At 39.7% G+C, this 17,935-nt stretch overlaps 1 protein-coding gene across 4 annotated transcripts in view; it reads left to right on the top strand.

Annotated features, from left to right (window-relative positions):
• The window catches only part of CLCN3 (chloride voltage-gated channel 3), a 75,304-nt gene that overhangs the window by 20,321 nt on the left and 37,048 nt on the right, over positions 1-17,935 (top strand). For 2 of the 4 annotated variants that reach the window (XM_060246540.1, XM_060246542.1), the window contains exon 3: positions 4,500-4,571. The exons of the other annotated variants lie outside the window; for them this stretch is intronic. In XM_060246540.1, the coding sequence (XP_060102523.1) occupies positions 4,500-4,571 (72 nt within the window). The remainder of the gene's footprint in view (positions 1-4,499; positions 4,572-17,935) is intronic. 4 annotated transcript variants of the gene reach the window in all.

Below are 17,935 nucleotides of genomic sequence, written 5' to 3'. Positions count from 1 at the left end.
GTAAGATCTATGAATCAAGGTAAGCTAGATGTGGTCAAACAAGAGATGGCAAGACTGAATATCAACATCTTGGGAATCAGTAAACTAAAATGGATGGGAATGGGTGAATTTAACTCAGAGGATCACTACATCTATTATTGTGCCAAGAGTCCCATAGAAGAAATTGTGTGGCCTTTATAGTTAACAAAAGAGTGAGGAAGGATACAATCTCAAAAATGACAGAATGATCTCGGTCCGTATCCAAGGCAAATCATTCAATATCCCAGTAATCCAAGTCTATGCCCCAACCACTGATGCAGAAGAGGCTGAAGTGGACCAGTTCTATGAAGATCTACAGCACCTTCTAGAATTAACAACAAAAAAAGATGTTCTCATCATAGGTGACTGGAATGCTAAAGTAGGAAGTCAAAAGGTGACCGGAACAACTGACTAGTTTGGCCTTGGAGAACAAAATGAAGCCAGGCAAAGGCTAGTAGAGTTTTGTCAAGAGAACAAGCTGGTCATAGCGAACACGCTCTTCCAACAACCTAAAAGACGACTCTACACATGGACATCACCTGATGGGCAACACAGAAATCAGATTGATTGTATACTCTGCAGTCAAAGATAGAGAAGCTCCTTACAGTCAACAGAAACAAGACCTGGAGCTGACTGCAGCTCAGATCATGAGATACTCATCGCAAAATTTAGACTTAAACTGGGGAAGCCATTAGGCCATTAAGGTCTGACCTTGATCACATCCCTTATGAATGTACAGTGGAGGTGAAGAATAGGTTTAAGGAACTAGAGTGCCTGAAGAAATATGGACGGAGGTTCGAGACATTGTACAGAAGGCAGCAATTAGCTAAAGAAAAAGAACATAAGAACATAAGAGAAGCCATGTTGGATCAGGCCAACGGCCCATCAAGTCCAACACTCTGTGTCACACAGTGGCAAAAAATTTTATATACACACATACACTGTGGCTAATAGCCACTGATGGACCTGTGCTCCATATTTTTATCTAAACCCTTCTTGAAGGTGGCTATACTTGTGGCCGCCACCACCTCCTGTGGCAGTGAATTCCACATGTTAATCACCCTTTGGGTGAAGAAGTACTTCCTTTTATCCATTTTCAAGAAATGCAAGAAAGCAAAGCAGCTGTCTGATGAAGCTTTACAAATAGCTGAGGAAAGAAGGAAAGCAAAAGGCAAAGGTGAAAAGGAAAGATTCACCCAACTGAATGCAGATTTCCAAAGTACAGCAAGGAGAGATAAAGACGCCTTCCTGAAGGAACAATGCAAAGCAATAGAGGAAAATAATAGAATGGGAAGGACAAAAGATCTCTACAAGAACATTGGAGAAATCAAGGGAACGTTTCGTGCAAAGGTGGCCATGATAAAGGACAAAAATGGTAGGGACCTAACCGAAGCAGACGAGATCAGGAAGAGGTGGCAACAATACACAGAAGAATTATACAAGAAGGATCTAAATGTCCTGGACAACCATGACAGTGAAATTGATGACCTTGAGCCAGACATCCTGGAATGTGAAGTCAAATGGGCTTTAGAAAGTATTACTAAACAACAAAGTGAGCGGAGATGATGGTATCCCAGTTGAGCTATTCAAAGTCCTAAAAGATGATGCTGTTAAAGTGATGCACACATTATGTCAACAAATTTGGAAAACATAACAGTGGCCACAGGATTGGAAAAGATCAGTTTATATCCCAATCCCAAAGAAGGGTAATGCCAAGGAATGTTCAAACTATCGCACCATTGCGCTCATTTCATATGCCAGCAAGGTAACGTTAATGATCCTATAAGCTAGGCTTCAGCAGTATGTCAATCGGGAACTATCAGAAGTTCAAGCTGGGTTTCGGAGAGGTAGAGGAGCTAGAGATCAAATTGCCAACGTTCGATGGATTATGGAGAAAGCACGGGAGTATCAGAAAAACGTCTATTTCTGCTTCATTGACAATGCTAAAGCCTTTGATTGTATGGATCACAACAAACTGTGGCAAGTCCTTAAAGAGACGGGAGTACCAGACCTCCTCACATGTCTCCTGAGCAACTTGTCAGAATGGGATATGGAACAACTGATTGGTTTAGAATAGGAAAAGGAGTTCAACAAGGATGTGTATTGTCACTCTGCTTATTTAATTTATATGCAGAGCACATCATGCAGAATGCTGGCCTGGATGAAGCATAAGCTGGAATTAAGATTGCCGGGAAAAACATCAACAACCTCAGATATGCAGATGACACTACTCTAATGGCAGAAAGTGAGGACCTAAAGCGCCTCTTGTTGAGGGTGAAAGAGGAGAGCACAAAAGCAGGCTTGAAACTCAACATCAAAAAAACTAAGATCATGGCATCTGGCTCCATCACACCTTGGCAAATAGAAGAAGACATAGAAGTAGTGACAGACTTCACATTTCTGGGATCCAAGATCACTGCAGATGGTGACTGTAGCCATGAAATTAAAAGACGTTTGCTCCTTGGGAGGACAGCTATGGCAAACCTGGACAGTATAATAAAAAGTAGAGACATCACCCTGCCAACAAAAGTCCATATAGTCAAAGTGATGGTATTCCCAGTAGTAATGTATAGCTGTGAGAGCTGGACGATAAGGAAGGTCGAGTGCAGAAAAATAGATGCTTTTGAGATGTGGTGCTAGAGAAGACTCTTGAGAGTCCTTTGGACTGCAAGAAGATCAAATCAGTCAGTCCTAAGGGAAATCAACCCAGACTGTTCACTGGAAGGTCAGATGCTGAAGCTGAAGCTCAAATACTTTGGCCACCAAATGAGAAGGGAGCACTCCCTGGAGAAGATCCTGAAGCTAGGAAAGACAGAAGGCAAAAGAAGAAGGGGACAGCAAAAGATGAGATGGTTTGACAGTGTTACTGATGCAACAAACACGAATTTGAGCGGACTTCGAAGGATGGTGGAAGACAGGAGGGTGTGACTTTGTCCATGGGGTTGCAATGAATCAGACTTGACTGTGCGACTGAACAACAACAAAGAGCAAATAAGGGACCAGATTTTGGGAGAGGTGGAAAATTCATAGCTACCTGTTTGAAGAGTAGAAGTCCATGGAGGAGAGGGGCAAGATGACTAGCATCTTGAGTGTCTGGTTGGATCCAGGAACACACAACACTAGCATGTCCAGAGTACCTCCTTAAGTAGGCAAAAATGTATCCTGAGGTGGTCAGGATCTTCCTTAGAATAATGCAAGATGGGATTGTGCAGTGAGGGTGAGTTGAATGCTTCTCAGGTGCTGGACACAAAAGTGTAATGTTCTATGTTTGCTAAGAGAATGGAGCCAGGAGATGGCTATTTGGTAAAAACGTGAAGTTAATTATTAGTCTGGAACTAAGGAGAGAAAATGCAGATGAAGACTATCAACTAGAAAACTAGCTTTTAGGAAAGACATGATTAGCTGGAGGGGAGAGGTTCTGCTGAATCTGGAATGTGACAGTGTGGACAATAGGAGACATGATATCAGTTATAATTCATTCATACCAACAGAGATAGGCTAGGCATGATCTTTTGTCTATGCTTGCTGTCAGACAATAGCCAACCTCTTAGCACGTTGGAAACTGGGACCTTTGGATTATAGCAATTGCTTATTCATTGTTCCATCAAGGAGGAGAGGAGACAGCGTGGGGGAGCTGCATAGAGGAATATGGCAATCAGCCCTGTTGTTGGCATCTGTATTTATCTCAGGTCCAAGTAATAGCTCCTTACAGGCTCACCTTTGACACCGCTCCTGGCTGCAATTGTGGCACTGCTATGAGGGCCCATAGTTTTTTCAGGGTGTTGGGTAACTCTGTTCTCAGAAAAAGACCATTTTAGGTTGGAGGGCTGTTGCCCTTGGTAACAACTCAACTGACAGACTCTTCTTCTCCCCTGACTTTTTGTGTGGAAAAAAATGTTCCCAGTTTTTATGTCGATTGTGATATGTGAAATTGTTACAACTGCATTTTGTTCATACTTATAGACCTTGTGTATTTATAATTTGACCTTTTGTATTTATAATTTGACATTGTAAATCAGATAAGAGAACACATTTGTCAGTTTTCTTTTTGAGGAATTTAAATCTAAGTTTTTCAGTTGTTAAAAAACAAGCTCAGTGGCAAACATGGTTGTCTTTTTTTTTCTGGTCTCTTAAATTAGTACTAGTTTGCATGGCTTGTTTAGCACTTGTTCTTTAAACCAGTTTATTCTGTTTTACGTCAGGTTTAGTCACCTACAGGCACAGCAGGCTTCATAGATTAAGTCTGCTGTTCCGCCTTTAAGCACTCCTAGATTGTAGCCAGTAGCAACCAGGTTGCAATAATTTCCCTTTGATGACATCATCGATTGTGGGAGAACAGAGTTGCTGCAACAAGCCAGCACACTGTCCAAATCCTGATCAAATATGGCAGCTTCCCAGCCTGCTGCTACTCTGTAAGAAATGGCTCTGTTATTCATTCTGATCTAACAGACCCACTGTTTATTTGTTTTCGCTCATGGAAGTATCAGCCGATCCTTATTTACCGTACGATGGGGGAGGAGACAGCATTCCACTGAGAGAGTTGCATAAAAGAGGTATAACAAATGCATGTTGTGATTCAGTTTTCGTGTATGTCTGCCTGTGTTTGGGGGGGGGGGGGCGAGGGAGGCTGCCTCTGCTTCCGAGCGGAGTTCTGAATGGCTTTTTAAATGCTGCAGTATTTCACTTGACTTCCTCCAGCATATGTATTTTATACTGGAAAAACCCAGGCTCTGCTGGCTTTCTAGTATGGCTTAATCGTGCTCCCCCCCCCCCCGCCCTGTTTGTTTCTTTTTTTTTCAAATTGACAGATTAGTTCTGCTTCAGATCACATCAGCTAGTGACTCCATCTTCAGTATGCGAGTCTTTTGAAAGAAGACAAATCCTAACCTGTTTCTTTTACATAATCTGTGAAATAAACTACTCAATAGTAATGGCTGCCCAGAGTTAGGCTGAGAAGAATTGATCAAGGAAGCTGTTTCCTCTCTTAAGAGAAGTTAAAGGGAAAGCTGTTTGTACTAGGCTTTGAAGTTTCTGTATGTGCTTATGCAGTTAACTCCTTCATGACATCTAGGATGTATGGTGCAATATGAATTTATTGCAGGACTCAAACAGCCATTTTAGTTAAAGTACAAGTGCTGCAGCTAAATGTACAGGAAATTAGGTTTCTTTATTTTTTTAAGGGAAGACTGCTGCAGCTAATATAGTAATCTGTATACGTAATATAACATATGCTGGTATTTGAACTCTGTTATGTCAGCCAGTGTTTCTGTGTTCAGTGAGATTATGGAAGATTTCAGGCAAAGAATGGGGAGAGGGGTGTCAGCTGTGCCCATTCTGTGCACCAAACATTTGCAAGCCATGCAGCAATGATACTATTCCTGCTGATCTCTTGTTACTTGAAAGGGCAGATCTGCTGTTCATATAGTTGGCTATGAATGGCATACTCCCACTTGGATATTAACAAGGAACTGTTAAACAAAATTATATGTAAGTTTGTATCTATGTTTTGTGGCATTGCTTCTTCCTCTTCTAGTTTAGCATAGAATTTAGCTGTCTGCCTTGGGGGCACAGAGAGCTGCTGTGTAGGGGCAGCTTGCATTTGTGAGGTTTTGAGCTGAGATTTTGGAGACTTGGGTGAATAACATCAGAAACTGAACAAATATAATTAGATCTAGGACTCGTTTATTATTTTAAAAGTGTAGGGTTTTGTTTTCTCTTGAAATTATAATTTCTTACAGTAATTGGGGTGTTTTCCATTGGAGCCTCTCTCAGTTGCTGACTGAACTAAAAATAGCACGTTAGATCTGAATGTTCCTGTTTCAGAAGGTTTGTTTTTGTTGAGGAGCTTTGAGGTAAGGTTACTTTGCATCAAACACATTTATAAATTTGGAACATCTAGATTCTTAATTTTTTGTGTTACAGATTTTATTGCTGTTTGGAAGTAACTAGGCCAAGAGTTTGTCCAGTCAGCATTTGTAGTAAGTACTTCACGCTTGCTACTTTGCGTACAAGCCTTCTTAGGTTTTACCACTGAAGCTAAGATGTCTGACTTATTGTGCAGTAACTGCTTGACTATGGCACTCATGTGAAATCAACTATTTTGCAAGGTAGTTTACAGAAACCCGTTAGGCTTGTGATTTGTCAGGTGGCTAGCACATTTTTCTGTTTTTGACTGTGTAATCATGCAAAAGATAATGAGTAATCATGTATGGTTTTATACATCTGACATGAATCCATTTTAGTGGCAATGTACTTATGCTGTACATTGATCAAGGTAGCTGTTTTTGACTGTGTAATCATGCAAAAGATAATGAGTAATCATGTACGGTTTTATACATCTGACATTAATCCATTTTAGTGGCAATGTACTTATGCCCATTGAGACCATGGGTCTTTCAGGCAGTGTGTTTTGTGGATGCCATATACTGTTGCAGTCTACCCAGCTGTGACAGACTGCACTTTCAAAAAGCTTAGAAGTGCTGATGATCTGTGAAGGGTTAATTCTTCACAGAAACAGAGGGCCTTGAGTGACAGGCTGCTATAAGCAATCTGATTGGTTAGCATCAGCTGAACAGAGAAAGTCTGGAGAGAGCTGTATGCTGAGGAGAAAGTGAGTCTTATTTCTGCCTTGACGGAATTCAGTCTGATTTCAGCCCTAGCTGAGAAGATCTGAGTACTGACCATTTTGGAATTCAGCCCTGACTGAGAACAGTTTTAACACAGGAGAATCAGGGAAAAGTTGGCAAGAAAGTTTGGGAAGTAGGTGAAGACTCCCATTTGGGCCAAAGATAGGGGATAGATCTTCTAGAGAGAGTAGAAAATTCCTTACCCAGTCAAACATGAAGTTAGCTCTGAAGAGTACAGAGATCCCTAGTCTGGTGTGGTTAGAAACTGCCTTTAAAGACTTTTAGGAGTCAGTTAAAAGCTCAAGATGAGTACTGGTTTTTCAGGACAAGCGGTTTGGGTACTAGAAAGAGTGTACCAGCCTTCCAGAAACCAAAATAGTTACTCAAAGCAAATGCACTTAAATATTTGGGGAAAACACTGGAACAAAAGCCTCTCAGCATCATTAGCCTGAAACATAAGAACTAAAGTCTGTGCATGTATTGGTTTTACCTCAGAAATTTCAACTTCTTGTTTTACCTGACCTTTCCACTGCATGTTAAATAAAATATTTTGTTATTTTTTTGAATTTCATAGCACCTGGAGTTTCATTTAAATTGTTTAAGTTAAAGCAGGTTCTAGATTCTTCCTTCAGGTTCCTGGGCTGAGCCAGTAGCCAAAATATTGTACTGTGACAGGGTGGGACAGCTGGTGTTCTTCAGCAAAGAGGAAAACACATTACTAGGACAGCTCTGTCAGTAAAGGGGGAAAAACACAGAGGAAGAGTCTTGCCTCTGAGGGAGGGAAGTGGATGGAGCCATCATACCAACATCCATAGAAGAAAGTTTCTTTGTCTCATTGCAGAATTAAATAATCCAGCTTGAGTAAGTAGGATGGAAAGGCAGAAATTCCACCCTGTGAATCATCTTCTGTCAGGTGTACTGTGTTTTTCTACTCCGTGTAGTACTACTAAAGGTGTCTGGCTAAGATATCAGTTATGAAAGTTCCTGTAGCCTCTAAGGAAATGGGCATCTGATTAGATGGAATGTTAAATGACATTGATTCAAACCCTGAATGGTGTACTTTCAGGAAGCATTAGCAGTAAGAACATAAGGGAAGCCATGTTGGACCAGGCCAATGACCATCTGTGTCACACAGTGGCAAAAAAAACAGGTGCCATCAGGAGGTCCCACAGGGGGGTCAGGACACTAGAAACCCTCCCACTGTTGCCCCCCCTCCCCCCGCACAAGCACCAAGATTACAGAGCATCACTTGCCCCAGACAGAGAGTTCCATATATACCTTGTGGCTAATAGCCACTGATGGACCTCTGCTCCATATGCTTATCTAATCCCCTCTTGAACATATGGAGCAAATTAACAAATATTATTGATTTTTCCACAGTAATTTTAAAATGCATTGAGTAACAAAGTTTTGCACTAAATATATGAAGAGATCATTATTCCCCAAGTTAATTGATGTCTAAAACAGTCAATACAATATCTTTCTTGTGAAGGATCAAATTTCAGCTTGACATACTTGGCAAAAATATACTTAGAAGGAGCCACTTTTGAAAAGTCATTTGTAAGATTTGAGAAATAAAAGACTCATGTAGGAAATGGAAGGCCTTATGACAAAGGATGAATATAAACAAATAACCAGTGCTTATAGAGAGAGAGATAGAAAAGCTAAAGCTCAGTATGAGTTTAGGCTAGCAAGTGTTGCTAAAAACAACAAAAAAGGCTTCTTACGTTTAAAGTAAGAAAAAAGAGGATCTCCCCGGTTCTGCAGGCTCCTTCCCATCACCAGCCAGATCTCTGGTGGGGGAAAGCCCCACCCAACAGCCACCATGTGCCTTTAAACCTCAGCAGGCTTAGAAGATGCTTGCAACCATTTGTGTTCCTGTCTGAAGAAGCTGGTTGAAATAAAGCAGATGGTTACATTCAGCAACTCCCATGAGTAAATTGCCCCAGTGAGATTACAAAAGTGTGGTCTTGCAAACTGTTTATTTTGGCTGCTTTGTGAGTGTGTGTATTTTTCCCTTTAAAAAGCCATGCTCTGAAGTGCTTCCAAAGCCTGACAAGGGGACTTGTGAGGGTATGACAAATTTCACTTTCATTTAGTGGAAGTGCAGCTGCCAGGGTACGCAAAAAAAGAGGATGAGGAAATGAAGATTATATTCAGGGTTACTGCACTGCTGTATTTTTATTTATTTATTTAGGGAATGGGAAAGTCTCCTGGCTCCACCCCCAAAGTCCCTGGATATTTCCTGAGTTGGACCTGGCAACCCTAACCTAGTTTCCTTAAATGAAAATAAGTCCTCAGGGCCTGATGAATTGCACCCAAGAGTACTAAAAGAACTTGCAGATGTAATTTCTGAGCATCTATCCATTATTTTTGAGAATTTTTGGAAAACAGGTGAGGTGCCAGAAGATTGGAGGTGGGGCAAATGTTTTCTCCATCTTCAAGAAGGGGGAGTATTTGCGTAACTACCAACTGGTCAGCTTAATGTCTATACCTGGAAAAGTTTTAGAACAAATTATGTCAGTCCGTCAGTCCTTGAGCGTTTAGAAAGGATGGCTGTGATCACTAAGATCCAGCATGGGTTTCTTAAGAACAAGTAATGTCAAACTAACCTTATCTCTTTTCTCGAGAAAGTCACTATCTTGCTGGATCAGGGAAATGCTGTAGACTTAGTTTATCTTGATTTCAGTTAGCCTTCTGATAAGGTTCCACATAATCTTGTTGACAAGTTGGTAAAATGTAGTTTGGATCTTGTTAGGTGGATCCGTAACTAGTTGACAGATCACACCCAAAGAGTCCTTGTTAATGGTTCTTCATCCTCTTGAAGAGATGTAGAGTGCCTCAGGAATCTGTCCTGCAACCTGTTTTCTTTATAAATGATTTGGATGAAGGAATAGAGGGCATGCTTATGATACTAAATTGGGAGAGGTCGCAAATATACTAGAAGACTGAGTCAGGATACAGGATGATCTTGACAAGTTGGAAAACTGGGCTAAAACATATAAAATGAATTTTAATGGGAATAAATGTTAATGGGAATAAATTTATTATTAAATGTAAAGTTCTATCTGCTTTTATGTAGGAAAACTCAAATGCATCATTACAGGATGGGGGGAGACTTGTCTTGGCAGTAGTTTGTGTGAAAAGGATCTAGTTGTCCTAGTAAACCATATACTGAACATGAGCCAGCAGTATGATACAGTAGTTTAAAATGCAAATGTAATTTTGGGCTGTATCAACAGAAGTGATGGTATCATGTTAGTCTGTTCTGGCTAGACCTCTCTTAAAGTTCTGTGTTCAGTTTGGGGTGCCACAATTTAAGAAGGATATAGACAAGCTGAAACGTGTCCAGAGGAGGTGTCTGGAGACCAAGTCTTATTAAGAAAAGGTTGAAAGAGCTGGGTATGTTTAGCCAGGAGAGGAGATGGCTGAGAGGTAAGATGATAACCATCTTCAAGTACTTGAAGGGCTGTCATATATAGAGGATGGTGCAGAGTCGTTTTCTGTTGCTTCAGAAGGTTGGATCAGAACCAGTGGGTTGAAATTAAATCAAAAGAGTTTCTGGCTAAACATCAGGAAGAACTTCCTGACAGAGTGGTTCCTCAGTGGAACAGGTTTCTTTGGGAGCTGGTGGGCTCTTCTACTCTGAGGATTTTTAACCGGAGACTAAACGGCCATCTGACAACAATGCTGATTCTGTGAACTTAGGCAGATCATGAGAGAGAGGACAGGAAGTGCTGCATCAGTGCTAAGTGTGTGGGGGGGGTTGCCATCTTTTGGGAATGCTGCAGAGGTAATTGTGGATATGGGGATGAGGTATTTGTGAATTCCTGCATTGTACAGGGGGTTGAACTAGATGACCCTGGAAACCCCTTCCAACTCTATGCTTCTGTGTATGCTTGCCACATTGGTATCAAAATGAGGAATACAATTAGGCACAGTGCATTTTGAACCAAGGAATATTTCTGTCCATTAAAGATGTGCCTTTAGAAAAGTATCCAGAAGTCAATTGAATTTTCAGATGTCTAGGTGGTGGTAAGAAGTGTTCATGTGTGGGGAGAAAGTAAGTTTTTGAATCAAAGGACAGGAAGGGCTGATCACTGTATAATGGGTATTGTACATGTAGTTGAAGATTATCATCTAAATTATGTAACATTTGTATTGTGTTGTTTCATGTATAAACTGACTTCATTAATCCTAAAGATTCTTGTAAGTAAACACAGGATCAAGTAACTTGATTATATGTTGCTGGTATTTTTTTAGGGGACATGATCTTAATTAGTTCTACAATAAGTGGAAACACACTGGAGTTAGAAGTTCTTGCTGGATATGGCCATGTCTTCACTTAGGTCATGTATTTTCAGTTCACTGTAAACATGGCACCCATGAACTATCAGTGCATAGATACTGAGGCGCAAAAGTAATGGTGAGTAGTCAGACAATAATACAGCTCTCTCATCTGGAAATGCTCATTGTTGATATTATTTCTCTAATTAAATGAGTCATGAACTACAAAAATTTAAAGTCAGATTCTGTGACATTCTGTACTAGCATCCATATGGACTCAAGAAAATAAAAACTGAATTTTAGCTAGTTGTGTGCCCTTCCAGTTCTATTCTTTGTATGGTATTAGAATGCGCAGGCATAGGAAAGCCTTTCCATAGCTTTCTCTAAGCATTAGCAGTACTATGAACCTTTACACCTCTCATGACTCCATCTTGCTATCAAGTTGCTTCCACCTTTCAGCAACCCTATAAATTAATGACCTCCAAAATATCCTATCGTTAACAGACTTGCTCAGGTCTTGCAAACTTTGGATCAAGACTTTCTTGATAGACTCAATCCATCTTGTGTTGGGTCTTCCTCATCTGCTGCCTTCAGCTTTTCCTAGCATTATTGTATTGATGCAACTGATGCTCTGGTACTTTGATGACATTATGAGAGGATAAGATTCACTGGGGAAAAACTATAATATATTTTTACTTCTAGGGAGAGTTCAGGCTTGGTTCCCTCTAGAACCCATTTCCTTCCCCCCCCCCTTTTTGTCCATGGTATCCATAAAATTCACCCCAACGCCACATTTCAAATTAATCAATAGTCGTCTTGTCAGCTTTCTTCATTGTCCAACTTTTACTCCCATACATAGTAATGGGGAATACTATAATATGAGTTGACCTGACTTGGATAGCCTAGGCTAGCCTGACTAAAAGCTAAAACAGGGTTGGTCCTGGTTAGTATTTGGATGAGAGACCACCAAGAAATGCCAGAGTTGCTACACAGAGGCAAGCAACAGCAAATCACCTCTGAACATCTCATGACTTTTGAGGTTGCCATAATTGGTTGCTATTTAGTAGCAAACAAACAAAAAAAGTATGAATTATCTTGATCTTGGTCAAGATACATTCTTATACTTTTCTAGCTCCCTCATGACTGCTCTTCTCAATCTCCCTTTGATTTCTTGGTTGCAGTCTCTCTTTTGGTTGATGATTCAGCCAAGGAATAAAAAATCTTTAGCAACTCCAGTTTCCTCATTGTCAGCCCACAAACAACCTCAGCACATTAAGGTGTGTGCCAAGAGGGGGTCCTTACTGCATAATATGATTGCCACTTCTTACAGGTTTGTGTGTGCTTTTCAGATTAATTCTGCTTTACTAATACATTAACTATTAGTAGTGGTTCACATCTTCTTTGACTTATTTACTCTTGATTAGATCTTGTTCCATCTATGCCCCACAACTTAATGCAGCCCTTCGGTATCCAACAATTCTGGCCTTCCTTTGTAATATCCACCTTCTGATTGTAGCTTTGTGGATGTGTCTCTCTGCTTCCTGAATAAATGCATCTGATGAAGTAGGCCATAGCTTACAAAAGCTTATGGCACAATAAATTTGTCTGTAATGTGCTATGGAAATGCTTTGGTTATGGTGTATAGAGCCAAACCAGAGGGACAGCTGTGCATGTTTGTAACACAGAAGAGTAGCCTTATGGCACATTCTTGGAAATTGTGCTGCAAATATAGTAGTGACTAGGTGCATGATGGCCCAGGGGAATTTTTTTTTCCTTCTGAGGATTTCCTCTATTTCTGATAGAAAAATCAGAAATTTGGGGACATACTGAAAATAAACTCCCATGAAAACCATTCTAAGCCAAAGTTTTTATCACTTAGAATTGTGTAATATGAAGACTGTTACGCAAGACAATCTGTGGCATTAGATGGTAATGATTCCTGTGTATACTGTAAACATACCAATTTTCAAGCAAATAATTATTAAATGTAACTAATTTTGTCCATAGGTAATATTTTGTAATGTAGATGATGATGCTAATTACTGAAGACTTCAACACTGTAAGTGCAATTCCATAGATAGTATTCCTCTAGCTGTCTTGCAGCTATCCTCTTTCTTTCCAGGCAATTGCGATAAACAGTGCCTGTACCTTTCTTCTTAAGTCTCCACGGCAAGAAGTGCTAGAGGCTTCATTTTAATACAATGAAAACTGGGCATTCAGAGGAACTGAAATCTGAAATAGAAATTGGTAAGTGGTGATAGATCATAATAGCACAATAGTTCTTAATTTTTTTTAAACACAGAAAGTTCTGATGGCACAGCAGAAAAAAACATCCTGGAAGAATATGGGTGTTAGGGATTTCTGTTTGAAATTCTTTTCTTTATCTCAAACAGTGGGATGGATCACTGGATCAAATAATCATTGAGAGGCATTTAACATGAAAAAGCAAAAACATATTTATTTCTACAGGGAAATGATACTGGGAGGTGAAAATAAACACTACAGAACTACATCCTCACACTATAAGATCGTGTGCTTTATGGAGGCTACTTCCTCCTTCTTGACCTCTCTGCCTGAACAAAGGAAGTCACCTGACTAACTGACCAAACAGACAAAACAGGTTTTTCCGCTTCTAGACCTTGATTGACAGCAGTCAGTATCTTCTTCCCAGGTCATGCAGACAATAGGGAATCAGGCAGTGTTAACCCTATAATGACTGGAACTTTAGAACATTGCAAAGGAGATACAAAACAGATACATATTTCCAACACCCCTTCTCAGTGCCTAATTTGCAAGTCATTATACATTCAATAGTCATTACTCATTATTCACTGTAACATTCACATCAACTAGATTCATCATTTCACGTAAATGTTCAAATCTAGCACAAGGTAATGGCTTAGTAAGTATATCAGCTACCATAGCTTCTGTACAACAATATTCTCTCTTAATCAGCCCCTTCTGGTGTAGATCTTTCACTAGCTCACATTTAATACCAATAGATCTACTTCTGGCTGTTGTACTTTCTCCTTTACATATAGCAATACAAGTTTGATTATTTTCAAACATTACAATAGGTACAGTTCTTTTATCTTGAAGTCTTTCAGCAGATGAAAAATCCATTCAAGTTCACTGCAGGCACTGGCTGCTGACACACTCAGCTTCTGCTGTAGATTGTGCCACTATAGTCTGTTTTCTGCTAATCCATTCTACAAGTGCATTTCCTTAGAAGAACAAATATCTGCTGGTTGATCTGTAATTGCACAATTCTTCTGCATAGTTGGCATTCATGTATCCAACTAGTCCGGGATTCTCAGAAGATTCAGTGATCAGTCTTAAGTCCATAGTCGCTTTTAAGTATCTGGCAAGTTTCTTTACTGCATTTCAATCATGGTGATTAGGCTAACTTACTTTTCTGCTCAGTATTCCAACAGCAGCTGTTATATCAGGTCTGGTAGTTTTACTCAGGTACAGGAGTTTTCCTGTAACTTCTCTGTACTCTCCAATATCTTTGAGTGGTTGACCACCCTGAGCTCTCAGGTATGTAGGTTCAAAAGGTATCTTAGATTCTTTATAGTCTCTCATGCCAAGAGATTCTATAAAGTCCATAATCTTTCGTCTTTGGCACAGTTGAAAAGTTCCATTCTTAAGTCTCTCAATCTGTATTCCTAGATAGTGTTTAATATCTCCAAGTCTTTTGACTTCAACCTCTTTGTTCAGCTTTTCAACAATGTCTTTAATGTCCTCTTTGTTCTTGCAGCTCACAACCAAATCGTCAACGTAAACCAGAATGTATTGATATTCTCCATCTTTAAGTCTAGTGTACATGCAGGGTTCAGGTTTCCCTTGCTCAAATCCTTGTTGCTGTAGTAGTCCAGTTATTTTGTCATACCAGCTTTTCGCGGTTTGTTTCAAACCATACAGTCCTTTGTTGAGTTTGAAAACATAGTTCTCTTTGCCAGGGACTTGAAAACCTTCAGGTATTTCCATGTAGATTTCCTCGGATAGTTCACCATTAAGAAACGCTGTCTTAATGTCTAGGTGCTCTACAAGCATATTTCTAGATGATGCCACACTCAGTAGTGTGTTAAGTGCAGCACTATTGATAACTGGTGCAAAAGTCTCTGAATAATCAGTTCCAAATTCTTGTGCATAGGCTTTGGCTACTAGCCTTGCTTTGTACAAGTCTATAGTTCCATCATCTTTGTATTTTATTTTGTAGACCCATTTGCATCCAACAGGGTTTCTTCCTGCAGGTAGCTTTGTAAGAATCCATGCATCTTTTTCATAAATGGATAGTATCTCTTGTTCAATTGCTTGAATCCATTTCTCCGTTTCTTCATTAGGTAGATCACACACTTGTTTCCAGCTCTTGGGTTCCTCTTTAGGTTTCACAGTCTCTATAGATCTCACAGTGTCACCATATTTGTGCTCCTTTCTGATCGTCTTAAAATGAGTGGAGGTTCTGTTTCTCTCTGCAGTTCTGTCTCCATTTCCCCTTCTGGTTCAGTAGAGTCTTCAGAAGGTAGATCTGCCGGTTCACCGGTGGTCACTACAAGTAACCAACTATACCAGTCTTCAAAAGCATCATCAGTAACCTCAGGATCAGATTCAGGTACACAGGGTGCTCTAGACAAATCACTGTCATCCACAAACACAACATTACAATGTTTAGTCTTATTCAGCTTATTCAGCTTTGACCATGCTGGCTGGGGCTGATGGGAGTTGTAGGCAAAAAACACCTGGAGAGCTACCGTTGGCCACTTCTGTCCTACTATGAATCCAATCTCAGTCCTTGCATCAAGCTTCCCTCTATTTTCTCTAGGAACATATGCATAGGCTTTTGCTCCAGAAGTTTTGATATGCTTAAGTCCTGGCTTCTTGCCAAACCAAGCCTGGAACGGAGTAATTCCTGTTACTTTCGAAGGTATTCTATCGTGACTATACACTGCTGTATTTACAGCTTCAGTCTGCAGGCCTTTAGGTAATCCAGAATGCATGAGCATTGCTCTGGTTATTTCCTGTAACACACAATTAAGTCTTTCTGCACTCCCATTCTGCTGTGGAGTATATGGGACAGTCACTTTGTGTTCAATCCCTTCTGCTTTCAGAAACTTCTTAAACATGTTAACCCGTTCATTACCGTTACACCAACTTTACAAAACATAGCATATTTATACAATTTCTGATAACAAAGCAGGTCTCGTTGATTGGTTACAAATCCTCACTCTTAGCCTTATGTGGTATCTCATTGGCTTAAAGAAACCCGTCTCTACCAGGGTGAGGTAATTCCTTGGGGATTTCTTTGTTCTCTACTCCCAATCTCCCGTCTTCCTGGCATCTAGCATCCTCCCGGTTTCTAGTTTTGTTCCAGAGAACGTGTAAGTAAATGCAGTCTCTACTGCAAGGGCGAAATGGCTCCATTCAAGACTAGGAGGTCCTTCCTTGAGGCAGGGGGAGAAAGCTTTCCTTATCAAAGGATGCTAACAGAACTTTGATAACGTTCTCTTGCTAGATAAATGTGCTTTGAGATATGCAAGCACTCTAATAGAAGCCTATTGTCCATTGTTAGGACCTTGGAACCAAATCATAGTAAAGGCCCTATATATTTTTAAGGCAAGTTCATCAAATATTATACTCTGAATGTAATGGTTTTCTTATAACTGTAAAGGCAGATTAGTGCAAATGAGTTCTATAATCAGGATTAGTGCAATTCTATTTGGCACTCTGTCCACGCTCTAATGCAAATCTGAATTTACATTCTACAATTCCCACCCTCACATATTAACATTTCTAGAAATGCTTCATCTCTTGTTATGAATTGTCCACTTTTAATTGATATATATATATTTTATGTGCCATCTGGCCATTTTTGACTGTTCAGTGTGGATATACTATTTCTGCTAAAAAGGCAGAAGGAGAAGCTTTAGGATGACAATTCCAAAGACCCATCTTATAAAGTAAAACTTATTGTGTGTCTCAAAGGATACGATCAGTTCCAACATAACATTCCAGTAGCACATGTATCTCTAAATAACCAATGCTGGCTTTTTATTTTAGAACGGATCATATTTTAGGTAAGTGACTTAGATTGAAGTCAGAAATGGAGGGACTTAGATTGAAGTTGGAAATATGTGGACAGGAAAAAAATCTGTTTGTGTTATAACTTGTTATAACTCAAGACAGCAATGCAGTAGTTTAATATTAAGTACACTAAACGCTGTAAGGAAGCAGTAAGCTTCTTCTAGAAAGGAACACAGCCCCTCTAGATTCACAACCAGCTGAATGTATAGTCATTGGAATTCTGCATTTCCACTGCTCTTAAAAAACTGCAATAAAAAGAGTAGGAAAATAGATCAGTATTTTTTTTAATTACTCAAGATTGTTTCTCTGTAACGGAAATAAATTGTTAATAACATCCTAAGCAGATCTATATCTTCACAGAATATAAGAAGTAATTGGGAGGATGCAGGAAGCAGTAAGAGTGGGGCTTAGAAATATATTTTCTCACATTTCCCTTGATCAAACACTCTTTAGCAGCGGTCAAAATTAAAATATGGCAAAATACTGTGTAACAAAATTAACATTTTAGATATATAATCTGATCTCCCCTATAGTGTCAGAAAGAGTAACAGCTTTTTGCAAAAGTATGGTGATAGTTCATCCCCTCAGAGCTCATGATCTCAAACAAGCAAATGGATATATATGAATATATCCTATCTACAACCAAGGCTAATGCTTAGGGTGCCATTTTTCTGTTTGTAATGCAACCCTCTTTAATCTTAACCATTTCTCTAATACATTATTTTAATTTTCTTAGGATGCCCGTTATTTCATCCACAGCTTTTGCCCAATCCAACCACTCCAAAATATATTCCCCTACCATCTCTCTGAAGAACCATTTCTGTTCTCTGACACATTGCATTGGGTCCAGATTCCCTCTTGAACTCACAGGTCACAGTTCTATTTCTACAAAAGCAGGGAGTGATTTCAGTCAAATCTCT

This window comes from Heteronotia binoei, chromosome 9 (assembly GCF_032191835.1).
Source record: "Heteronotia binoei isolate CCM8104 ecotype False Entrance Well chromosome 9, APGP_CSIRO_Hbin_v1, whole genome shotgun sequence".
NCBI classification, from domain to species: domain Eukaryota; kingdom Metazoa; phylum Chordata; class Lepidosauria; order Squamata; family Gekkonidae; genus Heteronotia; species Heteronotia binoei.
The sequence above is the reverse complement of the archived record's forward strand: the minus strand, read 5'-3'. Positions and strand labels throughout refer to the sequence as shown.